The sequence below is a fragment of the Heteronotia binoei genome, chromosome 16 (assembly GCF_032191835.1).
Source record: "Heteronotia binoei isolate CCM8104 ecotype False Entrance Well chromosome 16, APGP_CSIRO_Hbin_v1, whole genome shotgun sequence".
In the NCBI taxonomy this organism is placed as follows: Eukaryota; Metazoa; Chordata; class Lepidosauria; order Squamata; family Gekkonidae; genus Heteronotia; species Heteronotia binoei.
The window spans coordinates 17,720,900-17,738,260 of NC_083238.1; the positions used below are offsets into that span (position 1 = coordinate 17,720,900).

Sequence of the window (17,361 nt, forward strand, 5' to 3'; positions counted from 1 at the left end):
GTAGAGCAGGAGGGGAAAGCCACACAGGCATTCACGTTTAATCAACCTCAAATACTTAGAAATACAATTATTTATACAGCAGTTTTTTCATAGAAAATACAGCGTATCACAAAGTGCAAAGAAAAACTACTCCCGAAACAACCATTCCTATATTGATATCCGACAGTCTGCTCCTTGAAATTGGAGTCGGGAAGTAGTGTGCGATGCCGTGGGAACAGAGTCCAGTGCTCCAATTCTTCTCTGTTAGCCGATATCCGGATGGAATGCAGCAAGGCAATAAGACGCAACAGGGATGCATTAAATGCCCTGTTTCATGCGAGGCTTCAACAAGCTTCGGAAATGACTAAAACGATTCGTATTGGAGACCAACGCTCCTACATTCGACAGACAAATGACGGCCGTTGAAGCCTCGTGTGAAACAGGGCATTTAGCGCATCCCTGTTGCGTCTTATTGCCTTGCTGCATTCCATCCAGATATTGGCTAACAGAGAAGAATTGGAGCATTGAACTCTGTTTCCACGGCATCGCACACTACTTCCCGACTCCAATTTCAAGGAACAGACTGCCGGATATCAATATAGGAATGGTTGTTTCGGGAGTAGTTTTTCTTTGCACTTTGTGATACGCTGTATTTTCTATGAATAATTTGCTATATAAGTATTTGAGGTTGATTTAACGTGAATGCCTGTGTGGCTTTCTCCTCCTGCTCCAACTGGGGGTTGGCAACCCTATTATACAGGAACATAAATGCAACTGCTGACATAAGTGACATTAAACCTGGGGTGTGGAATGTTTCCTTCCAGCAATAAGCACTCTTGGAGTAAAAAGAAAAGAATATTTGAAAAGAAATTTTAGACTGTTGTTCCAGCAAGCTGCCATTTTAAAATAATCCAGATATATAGTTTAAGGAAAATAGATTATTTTGCTTGAGTTCCATTAAATGTGTGCATGATTAGTGTGGTCGTTGGGATTAGTCCTCATCATAACATCCATTCATTACGTTCCGTTGGTATTTTTTTTTCTTACTGTATTGCTTTGTATCAATCAGATTTGTACAACTGTAGCTGAGAGTTTGGTGAAATCGTCACTTTAAGGAAGGAAACTTTAAAGACTTGTCAGGGCTGAATTTATGGACAAGCTAAATTGCAGTCCAGGGCCTCAGATTATGAGTGGCCCCTAAATATAACAAAATTACCACAACTTGCTAAATTACCATGTTTAGTAATGCAGTAGGCCTCTTAAACTAGACATAGTTAGGATTTCAGAATGTCTTAGGACCTGAGATTTGCCATATCTTCAGTTTATTAAGAAAAGGAACAGTACAGTTTGTGGGAAAGGTTAAAGCCACTACTTTGACTTTCAGTCGATCTTGGTTTTATTCCAAGAAACGGGGGGGAAAGGTTTCTTGGGCGAATTCTTTCCAGAAGCTGTGTTTTTGGTCTGTATAGTTCCACTGCTTTCCCCATCTCAGTTTTCTGATAGGCCAGGTGTAGGGTAGCCAAACTGTTCTGTGCAACAGGGAGGAGGTTTGTGGTGGTGGTGGGGAGATTATATGTGTCACCATGTCACTTCTGGTGGAAACTCTGAAGCAACATCAGATAACTCTAGGAATTTGCAGAAATTCTATGGTTTTACCATAGAGTTCTGGCAATTCCTGGAACTACTTTATGTCACTTCTGGAGATGTAGTAGTGCACACGACACTTCCATTCTTTAAAATTATTTTTTCAAGAAAAGCTGTCTTAGTGGGAGGCCTGGCAGCCCTAGCCAGATGTTCAGAAAATTTCTTTTTCTAAAACGGGTGGCCAAACTGTAGCTCAGGAGACACATGTGGCTCTTTCACACATATTTGTTTGACTCTCAAAGCCCTTACTGCCCTGTCCATCTTTAAATCACTACTCCAAGCCAAGCCAGCCAGCAGCTTGGAAAATGAATTTAAAGTTGCTTTCTTTCTACTTGTCCTTCCCCCATCTATATTCCTTCCTTCCAGCCAGTTTGGTGTAGTAGTTAAGTGTGCGGACTCTTATCTGGGAGAACCGAGTTTGATTCCCCACTCCTCCACTTGCACCTGCTGGAATGGCCTTGGGTCAGCCATAGCTCTGGCAGAGGTTGCCCTTGAAAGGGCAGCTGCTGTAAGAGCTCTCTCAGCCCCACCTACTTCACAGGTTGTCTGTTGTGGCGGGGGGGGGGGGAGGTAAAGGAGATTGTGAGTGCTCTGAGACTCTGAGATTCAGAGTGTAAGGCAGGATATAAATCCAACATCTCCTTCCTTCCTTCCTTCCTTCCTTCCTTCCTTCCTTCCTTCCTTCCTTCCTTCCTTCCTTCCTTCCTTCCTTCCTTCCTTCCTTCCTTCCTTCCTTCCTTCCTTCCTTCCTTCCTTCCTTCCTTCCTTCCTTCCTTCCTTCCTCTCTCAAACATCTGACATTTATTCTATGTGACTCTTACGTTAAGAGCCTGTCTTGTGGTTCTCAAACATCTGACATTTATTTTATCCAGCTCTTACATTAAGCAAGTTTGGCCACCCCTGTTCTAAAATAATGAAAAAAATTATTTAGTTAAAATGTTGGGTACAAATAAATGTATAAAGCTTTGTTTTGAAAATTCTCTGAAGATTCTGCATCCAGCACCACATTCTGTACTTGCATTAATATATACAGAATTATCGTTTAATAAGACAGCTGGCCTTAGGATAATGCATTTGTTCTTGTGCAAGAAAGGATACACCTCTATTGCATGTATTCTCAATATCCATTTTGTGGCAACTCTTGCTTTTCAGGTGGCATGCATGCAGTTTATCAACATAGTGGTTCACTCAGTGGAAGACATGAATTTCAGAGTTCACCTCCAATATGAATTTACAAAACTAGGTCTGGATGAATATCTGGATGTAAGTATAACCAGCTCATCACTACCTCTCAAGCATGGTGTCAGACTTAACTATTTGAACGTATTTGAGTTTTATGCTAGGATATGATTGTTCAGATCATTAATTGTCCCATGTTCTTTATTAACAGGAACTGGTGTGTGTTTGCGTGTGTGTGTTGTTCTATATATTTTAGCAATCGCATTATATTGGCCCTTTTCAAACAAAGCCGTATTAAGATGTTTTTATGTATTTTACTATATTAATTTTTAATGTATTTAACTTGATTTACTGTTAGAGTTTTATGTTGTGAGCTGCCCTGAGCCCGCTTCGGTGGGGTAGGGCGGGATATAAATCGAAATAAATAAATAAATAAATAAAAATAAATACATTTAAAAATGACACAATAGAATCAGCTAGGGCTATTGTTTTCATTTGGTGGGTTTCGGATGTGGATGCAAGACAATCCAAAACGGGGGTGGGGGTGGGGGAGGGGGACAGAATCCCTTTTACTTCCCATTTGATATGTGGTGACCACCCAGCTCTTGGTGCCAAGAGAATTGAATGGAACCAGATGTTACATACGCTTCTGATGCAGTGACCTTTGCTCCAACAAAATGTACATGCACCTCCCTCCACTACACTGACCTCGCTGCAAAGGCAGCTGGATCTATTTCAGGCGTTTTGGCAGCCAATACTCAGCTCGTCCTCCACCCCTGCTGACCCTATTGAGTCAGCATAGCGACACATTGCTCAGCTGTGCAGACTTGTGAGAGTTTTATTCATTCTGTGTCTCCATCATTCAGTCACGGGGATCATCAGACACGATTGCCTTCTTGGCAGTGCAGATTTAGCCACATCTGTGAAGGTGGAATGAGCGAATGATTCCATGGGTATAACTAAGAGAAAACTAGATTGCGGAGAGGAAGAAGAAACTTGAAATTGTTATTTGAAGTCTTCTGCTTGTTTTGTAATGAGAATCTTTGGCTTCCTAGTTTCATTACTATATGCCTCTCTCTGTCTCTCTCTTCATGTTGGGAATATTCAGAAATTGACAAGGGGTTAAGAGTTGAGGATTTGCATCTATAAACTTCTGTTGTGGTGCTGTTAATGAAACTGTAAAGTGGAGAAAAGAAGAGTCATGCCATAAGATTCTTCCAAAGCAATCCTGAGCACATCTGCTCAGGATCCTGCTGCTGTCTGCTCAGTAGGGCTTACTCACAGGGAAGCGTTCTTAGGATTGCACTGTTTGAGTCCCCATTGGGAAGAAGATTGGGATGCAGATAGATAAGGGAAAAAAATGTGAATCTTAATTTTTAAAAAAAGAAAAAGAAAAAAAAGAAAAGAAAACTAGTTGAAAGATAAAAAGGTTCATATGTCCCAGGCCAAAGCACACATTACCCTCTTTCTGGATAAAGAGAACTGATTACTCAGTTGTACATTTATGGAATAGTGGCAGAACAGGGCTTTTAAAAAACACTTAATTCCATGGCATTCTCTAGCTTTTGGGGGTGGGATGCAGAGTTGGGGGGAGACTTTAAAAACAAACATAATTTGCTGATGCCCTGGCCTGGATAATCCAGGAAAGCCTGATCTCATTAGAAGCTAGGCAAGGTTGACTCTGGCAAGTACTTGGATGGGAGACCTCCTTGGAATAGCAGGAGTCGGGAGGTGAGGGCAGGGTCTATTCAGCCACCTCCCTGAATATCCTCCAGGCCCCCAGGAGGGGTCAGTCACCAGAGGTCATTATGACTTCCAGATTCTTTCCTGACAAGTGCTTCGATGGGAGACCTTCTTGGAATACCAGCAGTTGGGAGGGCAGGGGCAGGCTCTATTCAGCCATATCTCTGCATATCCTCCAGCCCCCAGTAGGGTTCAATCACCAGAGGTCACCAGGACTTCCAGGTTCTTCTCTGTCAAGTCCTTGAATGGGAGCCCTCCTTGGAATACCAGCAGTGGGGAGGGCAGGGGCAGGCTTTATTCAGCCACCTCCCTGAATATCCTCCAGGCCTCCAGTAGGGGGACGCCAGAGGTCACCGTGACTTCCAGGTGCATGCACACACACGCAACCCACACTTGCACACACACACATATGCAAATATAAATACAAAAATGCAAAAGAAAGAAAACACATTTCGTTTGTCAAGCCATAATTAGTTAGTTTTTTCTTCCCTCGCCCACAATATAGATTCACTGGCAGTATGGTTTTTAACTACGGTTAAGCTTTTGTGGCCCATTTTTCCACCTTGAATTGTTTTTCTTTTCTTGGTGTTCCATTAATAGAGACTTTTAATGTGGAGATAGTGTTTTCGTTTCTCAGGAACTCAGTTGCTTTTATCTGTGGTAATATCAGGAATATTATGTTTCAGTAATAATTGTAAAAACACGCATGTTGCGACATGTGTCATTGGTGTCGCTCCTGCTTGTGGATTCCTTTATTTGTGCCAAATTCAATTGGTGCCTTTTGCTTTGTTTTGCTTTTGGACTTTCAGAAGCTGAAACACACAGAGAGCGATAAGCTGCAGGTGCAGATTCAAGCTTATTTGGACAATGTGTTTGATGTGGGAGCTTTACTGGAAGATGCTGAGACAAAGAATGCTGCCTTGGAAAGAGTGGAAGAACTGGAAGAAAATATATCTCATGTTAGTATAAATATTGATGTTTTCGTTTTTCTTTCTAAAGCAAAGTGGTTAGCCAAACAGGTGTGTTATCGTTGCAGATGGGTGGGATGCACAAGGATTACTGCATCAGGGCATTTAACTATGAGCCAGTTTGGTGTAGTGGTTAAGTGTGCAGACTCGTATCTGGGAGAACCGGGTTTGATTCCCCACTCCTCCACTTGCAGCTGCTGGAATGGCTTTGGGTCAGCCATAGATCTCACAGAGGTTGTCCTTGAAAGGGCAGCTGCTGTGAGAGTCCTCTCACCCCACCCACCTCACAGGGTGTCTGTTATGGGGGAGGAAGATAAAGGAGATTGTCAGAGCGTAAGGGGTGATCAGACCCTTCGTCTCTCCTAAGGAGAGGTAATCAGAATTCCCAGACAGTTCATACTCACAATCCTGAAGATCTTCCGATTCCCTGGACACATCTGTTTAACCAGGTGCGGAATCTTGGTTGGCGAACTGGACACCTTCTCCCACCAGGGCGGAGAGAACTGCACTCGATAAAAAATGTGACCGTGGCGCCTTGTCTGGTCTTCCGGCCACAAGGGTGGAAGGCAGACGGCTATGCAGCCACCCAAGGGGAAGGAAATATCCTACCCCGTTATTTTCCCATCGGTCAATGCACCAAAATGAAGCAGAGAAATAACGAGGTCTGCACAAACTTACTGGTTTGAAGCGAGGTTTACTTTATGGTACCGTAAGCAGAACCCAGTCGGGCATGGCCCCCCAAAATGACTGAGATACATTTTCCCGTGTGCAGACAGTTTTCAAGCAAGCAAGCAAGCAGGCTGGCGCAAGCTTATCAGATTTCAAAGATCCCTCCTTCACAGAACTCCTTCTAGTAAATTTCCATGACGGTGGCCTTCTTTATCTATATACAGCAAGTCACCTGTAGGAAGGCTGTTCCCTTATCTAATCTTACAGCTGGAGCTCACAGCCGCTGGACGGTAGTCAGTTTCTAACAGCAGTTTTACAACAGACCCCTTAGTTTGAAGACAAAGCATATTTTTTACTCAGTATGACAAATATTATTATTTTGGGGGGTATTAATTAATTATTCAGGGGCTGCCCCTTCACCAGAAGTCTCAAATCTTTTGAGCTTGCAGGTACCTTCAGACTTCTGCTAGAGAAGCTGGCGGGTGCAGCCACAAAATAGCTGCCACAGAAGGCAGAGTCAGCCACAAAATAGGTACTTCAGGAGAAGGAGCCACCACAAATGTCAAGGGTGAAGTGATGCAAAGTACATTCTGAAGAGAAAGGGGGATTTGAGAGAGAGGAGTGATTGTAAAGAGAAAGAGCGCAACAGCTCAGTCAGAAGTTATTAACATACACTCTTTTATTCGCTGAAGAGAGAAGTTACAAAACACCTTGAAACCAATATGCTTCTTGTACATAGAAAGTTTTACTTTGTTTATTAACTCGGAGTCATATGCTATTTAAATACTAGAGTCTCATTCTCAGGACCCCATAGTCCAACGGAGGAGCCTTAGAACTCAGGCACAAAACTATAGGAAAGGTTAATAGGCTTGAAATTAAATTCCTGGTGACAGCATTATGTCCCTTGAGTGAGAGAAAGCAATAACAAGAAATTTAAAGACCACACAATTAAAAGAGAGCATGTCCCTAAGTTTTGGTAAGTGTCCTGTTCTGAGGCATTGCTAGTGGGAGGGACGGTGGGGAGGGACGGTGGCTCAGTGGTAGAGCATCTGCTTAGGAAGCAGAAGGTCCCAGGTTCAATCCCTTGCATCTCCAAAAAAAGGGTCCAGGCAAATAGGTTTGAAAAACCTCAGCTTGAGACCCTGGAGAGCCATGAATGGGGCTGTGGCTCAGTGGCAGAGCATCTGCTTGGGAAGCAGAAGGTCCCAGGTTCAATCCCTGGCATCTCCAAAAAAGGGTCCAGGCAAATAGGTGTGAAAAACCTCAGCTTGAGACCCTGGAGAGCCATGAATGGGGCTGTGGCTCAGTGGTAGAGCATCTGCTTGGGAAGCAGAAGGTCCCAGGTTCAATCCCTGGTATCTCCAAAAAAGGGTGCAGGCAAATAGGTGTGAAAAACCTCAGCTTGAGACCCTGGAGAGCCGCTGCCAGTCTGAGAAGACAATACTGATTTTGATGGACCAAAGGTCTGATTCAGTATAAGGCAGCTTCATATGTTCATGGTGTGAATATGATAGCAGAAAGATCCTCCATATACATGCATATTGTATCACAGTAATAAGAGCAAATAACAGGGCAGTACTAAGCATGGTTACACTCTGAAATCATTAAGCTTACTGCCTAGGATTCCACTGAAAGCTTCTTTGCCAGTTAGATGCACCATTGTCTTAAAAGCGAATGAGGTTCAGTCAGTTTTACAGAATCTGCCATAGTCTCTATTGAGAGTCCATACAGACATGGCCTGGGCATTTAAACTCCATTGCCTTAGACCAAAAATGCTCCTCTCAAAGTCCTTTGTCAGTAAAGATCAAGATCTCAGCATCTTGTTGCCTGGTAGGTACTCCAGGAGCCCTGCCATGCAGGCACTAATTCCATATTACATATGCCGCTTGGACCACCCATTAGCTGGAATTGTACCCGTTGAGTAAGTGTGCATGTACTGATGTCTTCCTAGTCTGAAAACCCTGTCAGTTTTTTTAGATAACAGAATTTCTAGAATGGTCTACTAGACAATGGAAATTCTTATTTATTTCATTTCCTGGAATTTCTTTTTTTTCTTTAATTGCTGAAATGTCTCTTACCGATTAATCTTCTTTAAAACACAGATATCAGAAAAACTTCAAGACACAGAAAACGAAGCTATGGCGAAGATTGTGGAACTGGAAAAGCAACTCATGCAAAGAAACAAAGAACTGGATGTCGTTCGAGTAAGTATATGCCTGTGGATTGCAGTGCTCCATAGGTTGCTCGCAAGTTTCTCAAGGTTTATTGTTTTATTTCTCAAGGGTTTTTTTATTGTTTTAATATGGCTTTTGCCATGTCCTGTAAGCCTCCCTGAGCCTGCCTCGGCGGGGAGGGCGGGGTATAAATAAAATTTATTATTATTATTATTATTATTATTATTATTATTATTATTATTATTATTATTATTATTATTATTATTATTATTAAAAGTGACATTCACTAAACTCACCTTTTGCACTCACAATTGATTACGGGTGGATTTACTTACCGCAGGAATAAGGTAACTATTTCCAAAGTGTACCAGTTGGAAAGATAATGTTCTTTTGTTTCTTTCCGGAAATGGCTGCAAAAACTGCCAACATGTATAGAATGTATCTGTGCCATTATAGCCTTTAATAATTTTAAGCTGAGATTCAAAGGTGTTTGTGTTCCTTCAGTTTTAGTACACTGCCTTGTTCTTCATATTACTCAGGGAACAGGGTGAGGAATACTTGTATGCGCATTCATGCAGTCCACATCATGGGAATTTGGGATCAGGAGTCTTTGTATTCACAGACATCTTACTTTCCAACGGAAAAAAAGATTCTTGTCTAAAATAAGAACTATTAGACAAACTGTTTGGGGAGGGGCAAAGTGGAAGGGCTTCTAGCCCCACTTGTGAACCTCCTGATGGCGCTTGTTTTTTTTTTTTTTTTGCCACTGTGTGACACAGAGTGTTGGACTGGATGGGCCATTGACCTGATCCAACATGGCTTCTCTTATGTTCTTAAACAAAGGGAGCAGTCTAAGAGCTAAGGCAGAAAAGGCAAATACCATATGGGGAAAATATGCTGATAGATTAAGTTTGCAAACTATCCCTGACAAATCACTTTCAAATCTAACGCTTTAAGAGACTGTCGTTAGCACATTCAAATGAGAACTTTGGCAGACACAAATAACATACTTTAGCAAAGATATGTGGCAAATCCCAATTAAACAATTCCTATACTCCTTAGTAGTTTAGATGCCCAATCTCATATACAGTGAGTCTATGAGAAGGGGAGAGTGAGAGAGTGCTGTGTGTGTCTCTTTCTGAAGGACAGAGACAAGATAAGAAAGCAGAAAGGGAATGAAGGAGAGGCTTTAGGGTATCTGAGAAGGACAGTTATGGAGAGACATTGGGAAACAGGAAGGGCCAGCAGTAACCAAATCTAGGAGGGGAACTTTGGGAGTAAAAAGGAAGTCCTGATTCAAGATGCTGGGTTACTAAAGCAGCACAAAGGAAGCAGGGCCAGATCTGGGGCGGGGCGGGGGGGGGCAGAGGGGGGTGCTTGCCCCGAGTGCTGACATGGGGGGGCACCAAATTGGGTATGGAGTTCATTGTATTCTATGGGCCCATAAGATAGAATAAGGGGGGTCATTTTTTTTAATTTTGCCTCCCCCCCTCAAAAAACATGTAGATCCAGTCCTGAAAGGAGGAGGGGACTGCACAGGTAAGAAGAACCATTAGGGGATGGAGTCAGAAAAAGAGGAATGATACTTGCCCATCCTGAAGAGTGGCTCTGAGGTGGTGGAGACAGGCTTGGATGAAAAGCCTCAGCCATTTTCATGTTGGAAAGCTGGGGGGGCATTTGTTGCCAGATTCCTGCCACTTGGGGTAACTATGCAGGATGATGGACTTCCATCCTAGCTGTATCTGAAAAAGTGAGCAGTGACTCATGAAAGCTCATGCCCAGCCACAAATTTGGTTAGGCACTGCCGGACTCTTGCTTTTTCCCACTAATTAAGCTTGCAAGCTGTACGTTTAGATTTCTTCTTTTCCTTCATCTGTTTAAACGATCACTAGCGCTTGATGATAATGAAACAGCTGAAAAAGCAAAGGGGGGATGAAGAAAGGCACCCAGTGGGGCGGAAAGGGAGAAAGGGACCAGACATGTGTTTTTAAGTACTTAGTCATCTATTTCCGTTATTAAACAATGGAATCCAATGGAATTGTGTTATTAAACAATGGAGGCCAATCCAAGTGTTCTAATTCCTAATCAGATAGGCAAAGAGAAATCTAATCTAAAAAAAATACGCCAAAACAATTTCCTTTTAATTCTCCTTCCCCCTTATCCCAATGAGCCCCTACATTTTAACACACATTTCCGTGTGTGTGTATGTGAGTGAGTGAGAGAGAGAGAGAGAGACAGACAGAGGAAACTGTACAAAAGCTTATACCTGAAATAAAACGTTGTTGGTCTTAAATGAGCCACGGGACTCAGATTTTGCTCTGTCTTTGGGACAGGACTCTCTCTCTCTCTCTCAGTCTTTGCCTCCCCCTCCCTTCCTTCCGAAAGAGGAGCCCGCCCTTCAGCCTGTGGATGAAAGAGAGGCTTGGCTTGGAAGGAAGGAAGCAGGAAGGAGGCTTAGAAGGGAACAGGAAGCAGCAGAGGGAGCTGGACAAAAGTAAATTGTGATGCAACAGCAGCAGCAGTCCCAAAGTAGGAAGCAGGAGGGAGCCAGTTGCTCATGGGCAGGATACAAACCCTGCAGAAATGGATCTGGTCCACCAGCCATATGTTTGACACCTTGTCTTATTGACTTACCTTTCAGATGGCATTTTGTCATCTGCGCTTGAATCTTGAATTTCTTTAAAAGATGCTGTTTGGGTTTGCAAAGGGTGCGCGCACACACACACCAACACTGTTTTCTTCTGTATCTTCTGGCATCGTATGACCGTGGACTTCTGGTGAGGGGGCTCTTACGTTAACAGTTCAAATACAAATCAGTTCTTTCCTTTGGATTCATTCTCAGGAAATCTACAAGGATGCAAATACACAGGTCCACACGCTGAGAAAAATGGTCAAAGAAAAGGAGGAGGCCATTCAGCGGCAGTCAACACTGGAGAAAAAGATCCATGAACTGGAGAAGCAAGGGTCCATTAAAATTCAGAAGAAAGGAGATGGTGATATTTCCATTCTTCCTGTCGGGGTGGCTTCAGGGACATCACCCTCGGGGTCCGAAGCTGCTGCTGGCACGTGCATAGGGTCACTTTCTGGCCCTGTGTCTTCACTTCCATTGCCGCCTCCTCCACCACCTTTACCACTGTCGACAGGGGAATCAGAAGCGGGTGAGGCATTTTGGAAGGTTATCTTGCAGTGCTTTTAAAGACCGGTCAGCTTTTGCAAACTCTTTTGTGCCATCCTATGCAGAGTTACACCCTTCCCGACACATTGACATTAGTGGGCTCTGCATAGGATTCCACCTATAAGATAACGAAACTGAGTGCAACATGTTATGGGATAATTGATGTATATGCACTTATATGCATTTGTATTTATATGCTCTTGGAGTCGAATGAGGAAAACAGGTTAGAAGTATCGAAAGTTCCTCTGAAAGATGCAAATCCGTGTTTCCCTATGTTTTACCATCGGTGCAAATACTTTCAAATAACATCTTGCTTTCAAATAACATCTTGGCAAATACTTTCAAATAACATCTTGCTGGAGAGCCAGTTTGGTGTAGTGGTTAAGTGTGCAGACTCTTATCTGGGAGAACCGGGTTTGATTCCCCACTCCTCCACTTGCACCTGCTGGGATGGCCTTGGGTCAGCCATAGCTCTGGCAGAGGTTGTCCTTGAAAGGGCAGCTGCTGTGAGAGCCCTCTCCACCCCCACCCACCTCACAGGTCTGTTGTGGGGGAGGAGGGGAAAGGAGATTGTGAGCCGCTCTGAGACTCTTCGGAGTGGAGGGCGGGATATAAATCCAATATCTTCATCTACCTCACAGGGTGTCTGTTGCGGGGGCGGGGGAAGGTAAAGGAGATTGTGAGCTGCTCTGAGACTCTTCGGAGTGGAGGGCGGGATATAAATCCAATATCTTCATCTACCTCACAGGGTGTCTGTTGTGGGGGAGGAAGGGAAAGGAGATTGTGAGCCGCTCTGAGACTCTTTGGAGTGGAGGGCAGGATGTAAATCCAATATCTTCATCTACCTCACAGGGTGTCTGTTGCGGGGGGGGGGGGGGGGGGGGCGGGAAGGGAAAGGAGATTGTGAGCCGCTCTGAGACTCTTCGGAGTGGAGGGTGGGATATAAATCCAATATCTTCATCTACCTCACAGGGTGTCTGTTGCGAGGGAGGAAGGGAAAGGAGATTGTGAGCCGCTCTGAGACTCTTCGGAGTGGAGGGCAGGATATAAATCCAATATCTTCATCTACCTCACAGGGTGTCTGTTGCGGGGGGGGGGGAGGTAAAGGAGATTGTGAACCGCTCTGAGACCCTTCGGAGTGGAGGGCGGGATATAAATCCAATATCTTCTTCTTCTTTTTCATTCCATAGTGCAAAATGGCCCCGTGACAGCGCCTGCGCCTCCTCCACCACCTCCGCCTCCTCCACCACCTCCTCCTGCACCTCCTCTTCCTGGCCCAACTGCAGAATCGGTGCCAGCTCCCCCAGTGGCACCCCCACCCCCTCCATCAGCACCTCCTCTTCCGGGAACGGCCTCCCCTACGGTAGTTTTCAATTCAGGATTAGCAGGTAAGAACCAGCAAATGTTACTAATGCTGGCTTTTTGGGCATCCGGTAATCAAGGGCGGCGGTCAGGTATAGGCTTGTGTCTCCTTAGTTTTCAGTCATGTACAGGATTTGTCTGGGATCCTCTAGAAACACATGGTTGTCTTAACATCCACCAGATTTTGGGCAGTCAATTGAGTTAGGAAATGCTCCCCCTCCTCTCCCTCTTGTTCAAGTGGAGACACAAAATGAAGGACTGGGAAATTTTCCAAAGGGTTAAGAAGCCCTCCCAAACTGTGTGAACACATGAAGCTGCCTTATACTGAATCAGACCCTCGGTCCATCAAAGTCAGTATTGTCTACTCAGACTGGCAGCGGCTCTGCGGGGGTCTCAAGCTGAGGCTTTTCACGCCTATTTGCCTGGACCCTTTTCAGTTGGAGATGCCAGGGATTGAATCTGGGACCTTCTGCTTACCAAGCAGATGCTCTACCACTGAGCCACCGTCCCTCCTGTGTGCCAGTCTTTCATTCCAAAGTTCAATCTCTGGGGCTGCATTTTGTTAATAAATTGGAGGGGGGTGGGGAACAACCTGTACTTGACTGAACCTCACATGTAGCCTGGACCTCAGAATTGCCTTTATCTGCCACAAAGGAGGGAAGGCTTATGTCACTGGGAGCAGTTTTTTGCTTATCCCATTAAGTCTAGAGGGACCCAAATGTCCCCCCCCCCGCCTTTATTGCCTGTAAAGTTTCAGAACTTCACTTCCAAATACCACATTTCTAATGATTGTGAATGGAGGGATGACTCCAGAATGGAGGGACGACATGTTTGTTCACCCCCTCAAAAACTCCCAGCAGGTTAGTGAGACAAGATCTTCCCTTACAGAATCCATACTGAGTCTTCCTCAATAGCTTTTGTTCATCATGAACTTTTTGTTCTGAAATTATAGTTACAATATGAAGAAGTTCTGTTTGGCCTATTTGAGGTATTTCAGACAGCAAATCCTGTTGAACCACAGCAACCATCAATCCAAAATTATATTTATTATATTGATCATCTAGGAAAGGGTGGAAATAAAGGATCTGATGTTTTCCACAGCCAGAAGCTCAGGGTGCTGTTCCTTGGGCTTTGAGAAACGTTTAAAAGTTGTCTGACTTTTAAAATGGAAACGTGATCCTACTATCACAATACTTCTTCTAGGGTGGATGGATGCCTTCCTTCTGTGCGTCTCATGGGAATTTTGTGAGGAGCAAGAAAGACTAAAAAGGATAAAAGGAGGAAGGAAAAATAAAACTGGAAAGGGGTATAGCGGGAAAGGTAAAAAAGGAAAGCTGAGATGGGAGGGAACAAAAAGGCATAGAAGATACAGAAGAAGGATGAGCAGCTGTGGAAACAGAGAAAAATACCAGAGAAATGGGATTGGATTGTGAAAGTTTTATCGTGGAAGTGAGATGGACAAATTAACTAAAACTTTAAGAGACTATGATTTAGACATATTCAAAAAGGAGTGGAAGAAATTTAGAGGATATATGGAGAAAGAGTGGAATGTAAAAAGACATTGGACAATTTTTTAGTATTAATGAGAGAAGAAAAATATTGAACTTTGATTGGTTAGTGGTACCTTTATAATTGAATTTAAATTTATAACTTCGGGGAAGTCAAATACGGGAGGGGGGGGCTGAAATATCATATGGGTTAGTATAGAAAAGAGACAATTAAATATTGTAACCACATGTTATTAATAAATTGTTAAAACAAGAAGATACGGAAGAAGGGAAGGTGTGTCGGAGGGTTGGGGAGAAGAAAAGGGGAGAGACTGCCAAGGCTGCTCAGGGCGTGCAAAAAGCAAAAGTGAAGGGGGGAGAAAGTAGGGGAATGAGGTTCCCCTCACCTGTGAGTCCTCACAGGTTCCCCTACTTGTTCTCTCAAAGTTGGCATTGGATTTTTTTTTCCTTTCTGGGAGCACAGTTATGATAGGCAGAATTTATATGCCTCTGCTGTGGATTTGGCACCCCATTCCAGCTGCAGTCCTCAGCAGTCTTTACCTTGAGTAAGCTCCATCGTGCATAGTAGGGCTTACTTCTGAGCAAACATGCATAGGCTTGTGCTGTCAGTCAGCAAAGTAAGAAAAGTGCTTAATTTCACCGGCCTCTTCCTGAATTTCATCCATGCTCTTTGTCCTTCGATGGCAGAGAAGAGGTTCCGTGTCAGGTTCTGAAATGATAGGCCTGTGTCTCTGTGGCTTCGTCTGGCCTGTTTCCAGTTTTCCAGTCCTTGGCTTGTTGCTGTCTTTCATTCACATTCCTCCCTTAAAATCTGATGTTCAGTCAGCCTCCTAATCCTCTGTTTATTGTCTTGCTGCAATTCATACATTTTTCCTTCGAGTTCTCTGCTCTTTGGAAGAACATGAATCATGATTCATGTATTTAGGCCCTGTGTACAGAGCCCATTAATAAGAAAATGGTCAACACATTTAGACAGTGCTCCTGTCTAAATTTCAAGCATGGTTTGGAAAATTTGTATCACATATTTGGATTTAGGCCTGGGACTAAATGTGAAAGTGGCTCTGTCTTTCTCTCTTTGTCATGTCTCTATTACTGTGCAACTGAGAGAATTCTGTCTCTCTCAAGGGCTCTGCATGTGCCAGAGGACTGGGGAAATGGTGGGGCTGGTGGTAACCACAAATAATGCTGTCCAATGCTGTTTTTCGACCTAAAGAAAAAGCTGGGAACTCCAGTCACAGAACTCCCAGGGCGTTTTTGCACTGACCTTAATCAGCAGCGACGCCCCTCTTCACCGCGCAGGATCGGCGCGGATTTCGCACTAATTGCCGCGGAGCACCCGGAAGAGCCGGAAAGTCCCGCGGCTTTTGCGGCACAAATGGAAACTGGTTTTTGGCGGTTTCCGTTTGCGCCGCAAAAGCCGCGGGACTTTCCGGCTCTTCCGGGTGCTCCGCAGCAATTAGTGCGAAATCCGCGCCGATCCTGCGTGGTGAAGAGGGGCGTCGCTGCTGATTAAGGTCAGTGCGAAAACGCCCCCAGTGTCTCATTTCGATTGGCACCAAGATGAATTCGTGTAGGAAAATGGTTTGTCCCACTTCATTATGTTGATGAATACGTAGCAACTATGAACAAACCTCTAGTTCTCTGCTTAATGTGGTTAATAATGAAAAATCATAACATGTAAAGAGAGGCACTCAGTTGCCCTGGTTTGTGTTTTTTCAGGAGTCACTGGAAGAAGTAATGACTTTTGTTGCTCTGTTAATGAATGATTCCGTGATCTGTGCTGTTGTAACCATTGCTAATTCTTTTCTTCTTTTATTCCCGCTGCTTCCTTGTAAGATGGGCCAATCAAGCTTTTCTGTAGGTTCCCTTCTTGCTAAGTATTTTAAGTGCCTTTTCTCCAGTGTTACCCGCCCTTCACCCCATCACCATATCCATTTGTGTGTCATTTTAAAGCCTGGCTTGCTGTGTTTTTTACACTCTCTAAAAACATGAATGGCTTTTGAGTTTGCTGAAAACGTGGCAAGGGTGCAAAACGTTCTCAGGCATTTCTCCTCACTTCTGTGGCTTTATAATGCATGCACATTAAATCTCATGCATAGTCTCTGTGAGACACCACACTAACGCATCACTGTTCCGTGTGCAATTCTCACTATTTGCTCATCAAGACATCACCAAGTTTTAAAAGCCTAACATTGGTATTGTTGACAGGTCAGGTCGCAGTTTACACACAACTTAAATGTATGTCTGATATAATCATCCTTAATCTTTATATCACAGATTAGTGCTTAAAGTTCTTCATGTACATGATTGCAATCATCCTTACAGAAGCCCAGTAGGGGGCCAATATTATCTCCTCCCCCCCCCCCCCATTTATAAATGGAAGCCTGAGCATCTTTGAACTCACATCTGAGCAGATTAATCTAGGGATTCCTACTTCATGGAATATGTGTTCAGTCACTGTTGTGTGAAAAAGGAAAGGTCCCCTGTGCAAGCACCAGTCGTTTCCGACTCTGGGCTGACGTTGCTTTCATAACGTTTTCAACTTTTTATGGGATGGTTTGCCATCGCCTTCCCCAGTCATCTACACTTTCCCCGCAGCAAGCTGGGTACTCATTTTACCGACCTCGGAAGGATGGAAGGCTGAGTCAACCTCGAGCCGGCTACCTGAAAACCCAGCGTCCGCCGGAGATCAAACTCAGGTCGTGAGCAGAGCTTAGGACTGCAGTACTGCAGCTTTAACACTCTGCGCCGCGGGGCTCTTCTCACTGTTGTGAATGAAGCTATATAATGAGACGAGAGCCGTCGATGACAACGTTCTTGTTGACTTCCGGGCAGGAGAGATGTGAGGAGAAGATGGTTGCCTCTTTTGGTTTCTCTTGCCATAGGTGGATGCAGCATTTCCTTACTCTTTCAGCTACTAGCACTTTGTATCGATGAAACATACCTGCAGTATTCTGTGA

General features: G+C 44.1%; 1 protein-coding gene across 3 annotated transcripts in view; it reads left to right on the forward strand.

The window, feature by feature from the left end:
• The window catches only part of FMNL2 (formin like 2), a 304,440-nt gene that overhangs the window by 259,409 nt on the left and 27,670 nt on the right, over window positions 1-17,361 (forward strand). For all 3 annotated transcript variants that reach the window (XM_060256905.1, XM_060256902.1, XM_060256903.1), the window contains exons 11-15: window positions 2,776-2,886; window positions 5,355-5,504; window positions 8,285-8,386; window positions 11,199-11,514; window positions 12,722-12,919. In XM_060256905.1, the coding sequence (XP_060112888.1) occupies window positions 2,776-2,886; window positions 5,355-5,504; window positions 8,285-8,386; window positions 11,199-11,514; window positions 12,722-12,919 (877 nt within the window). The remainder of the gene's footprint in view (window positions 1-2,775; window positions 2,887-5,354; window positions 5,505-8,284; window positions 8,387-11,198; window positions 11,515-12,721; window positions 12,920-17,361) is intronic.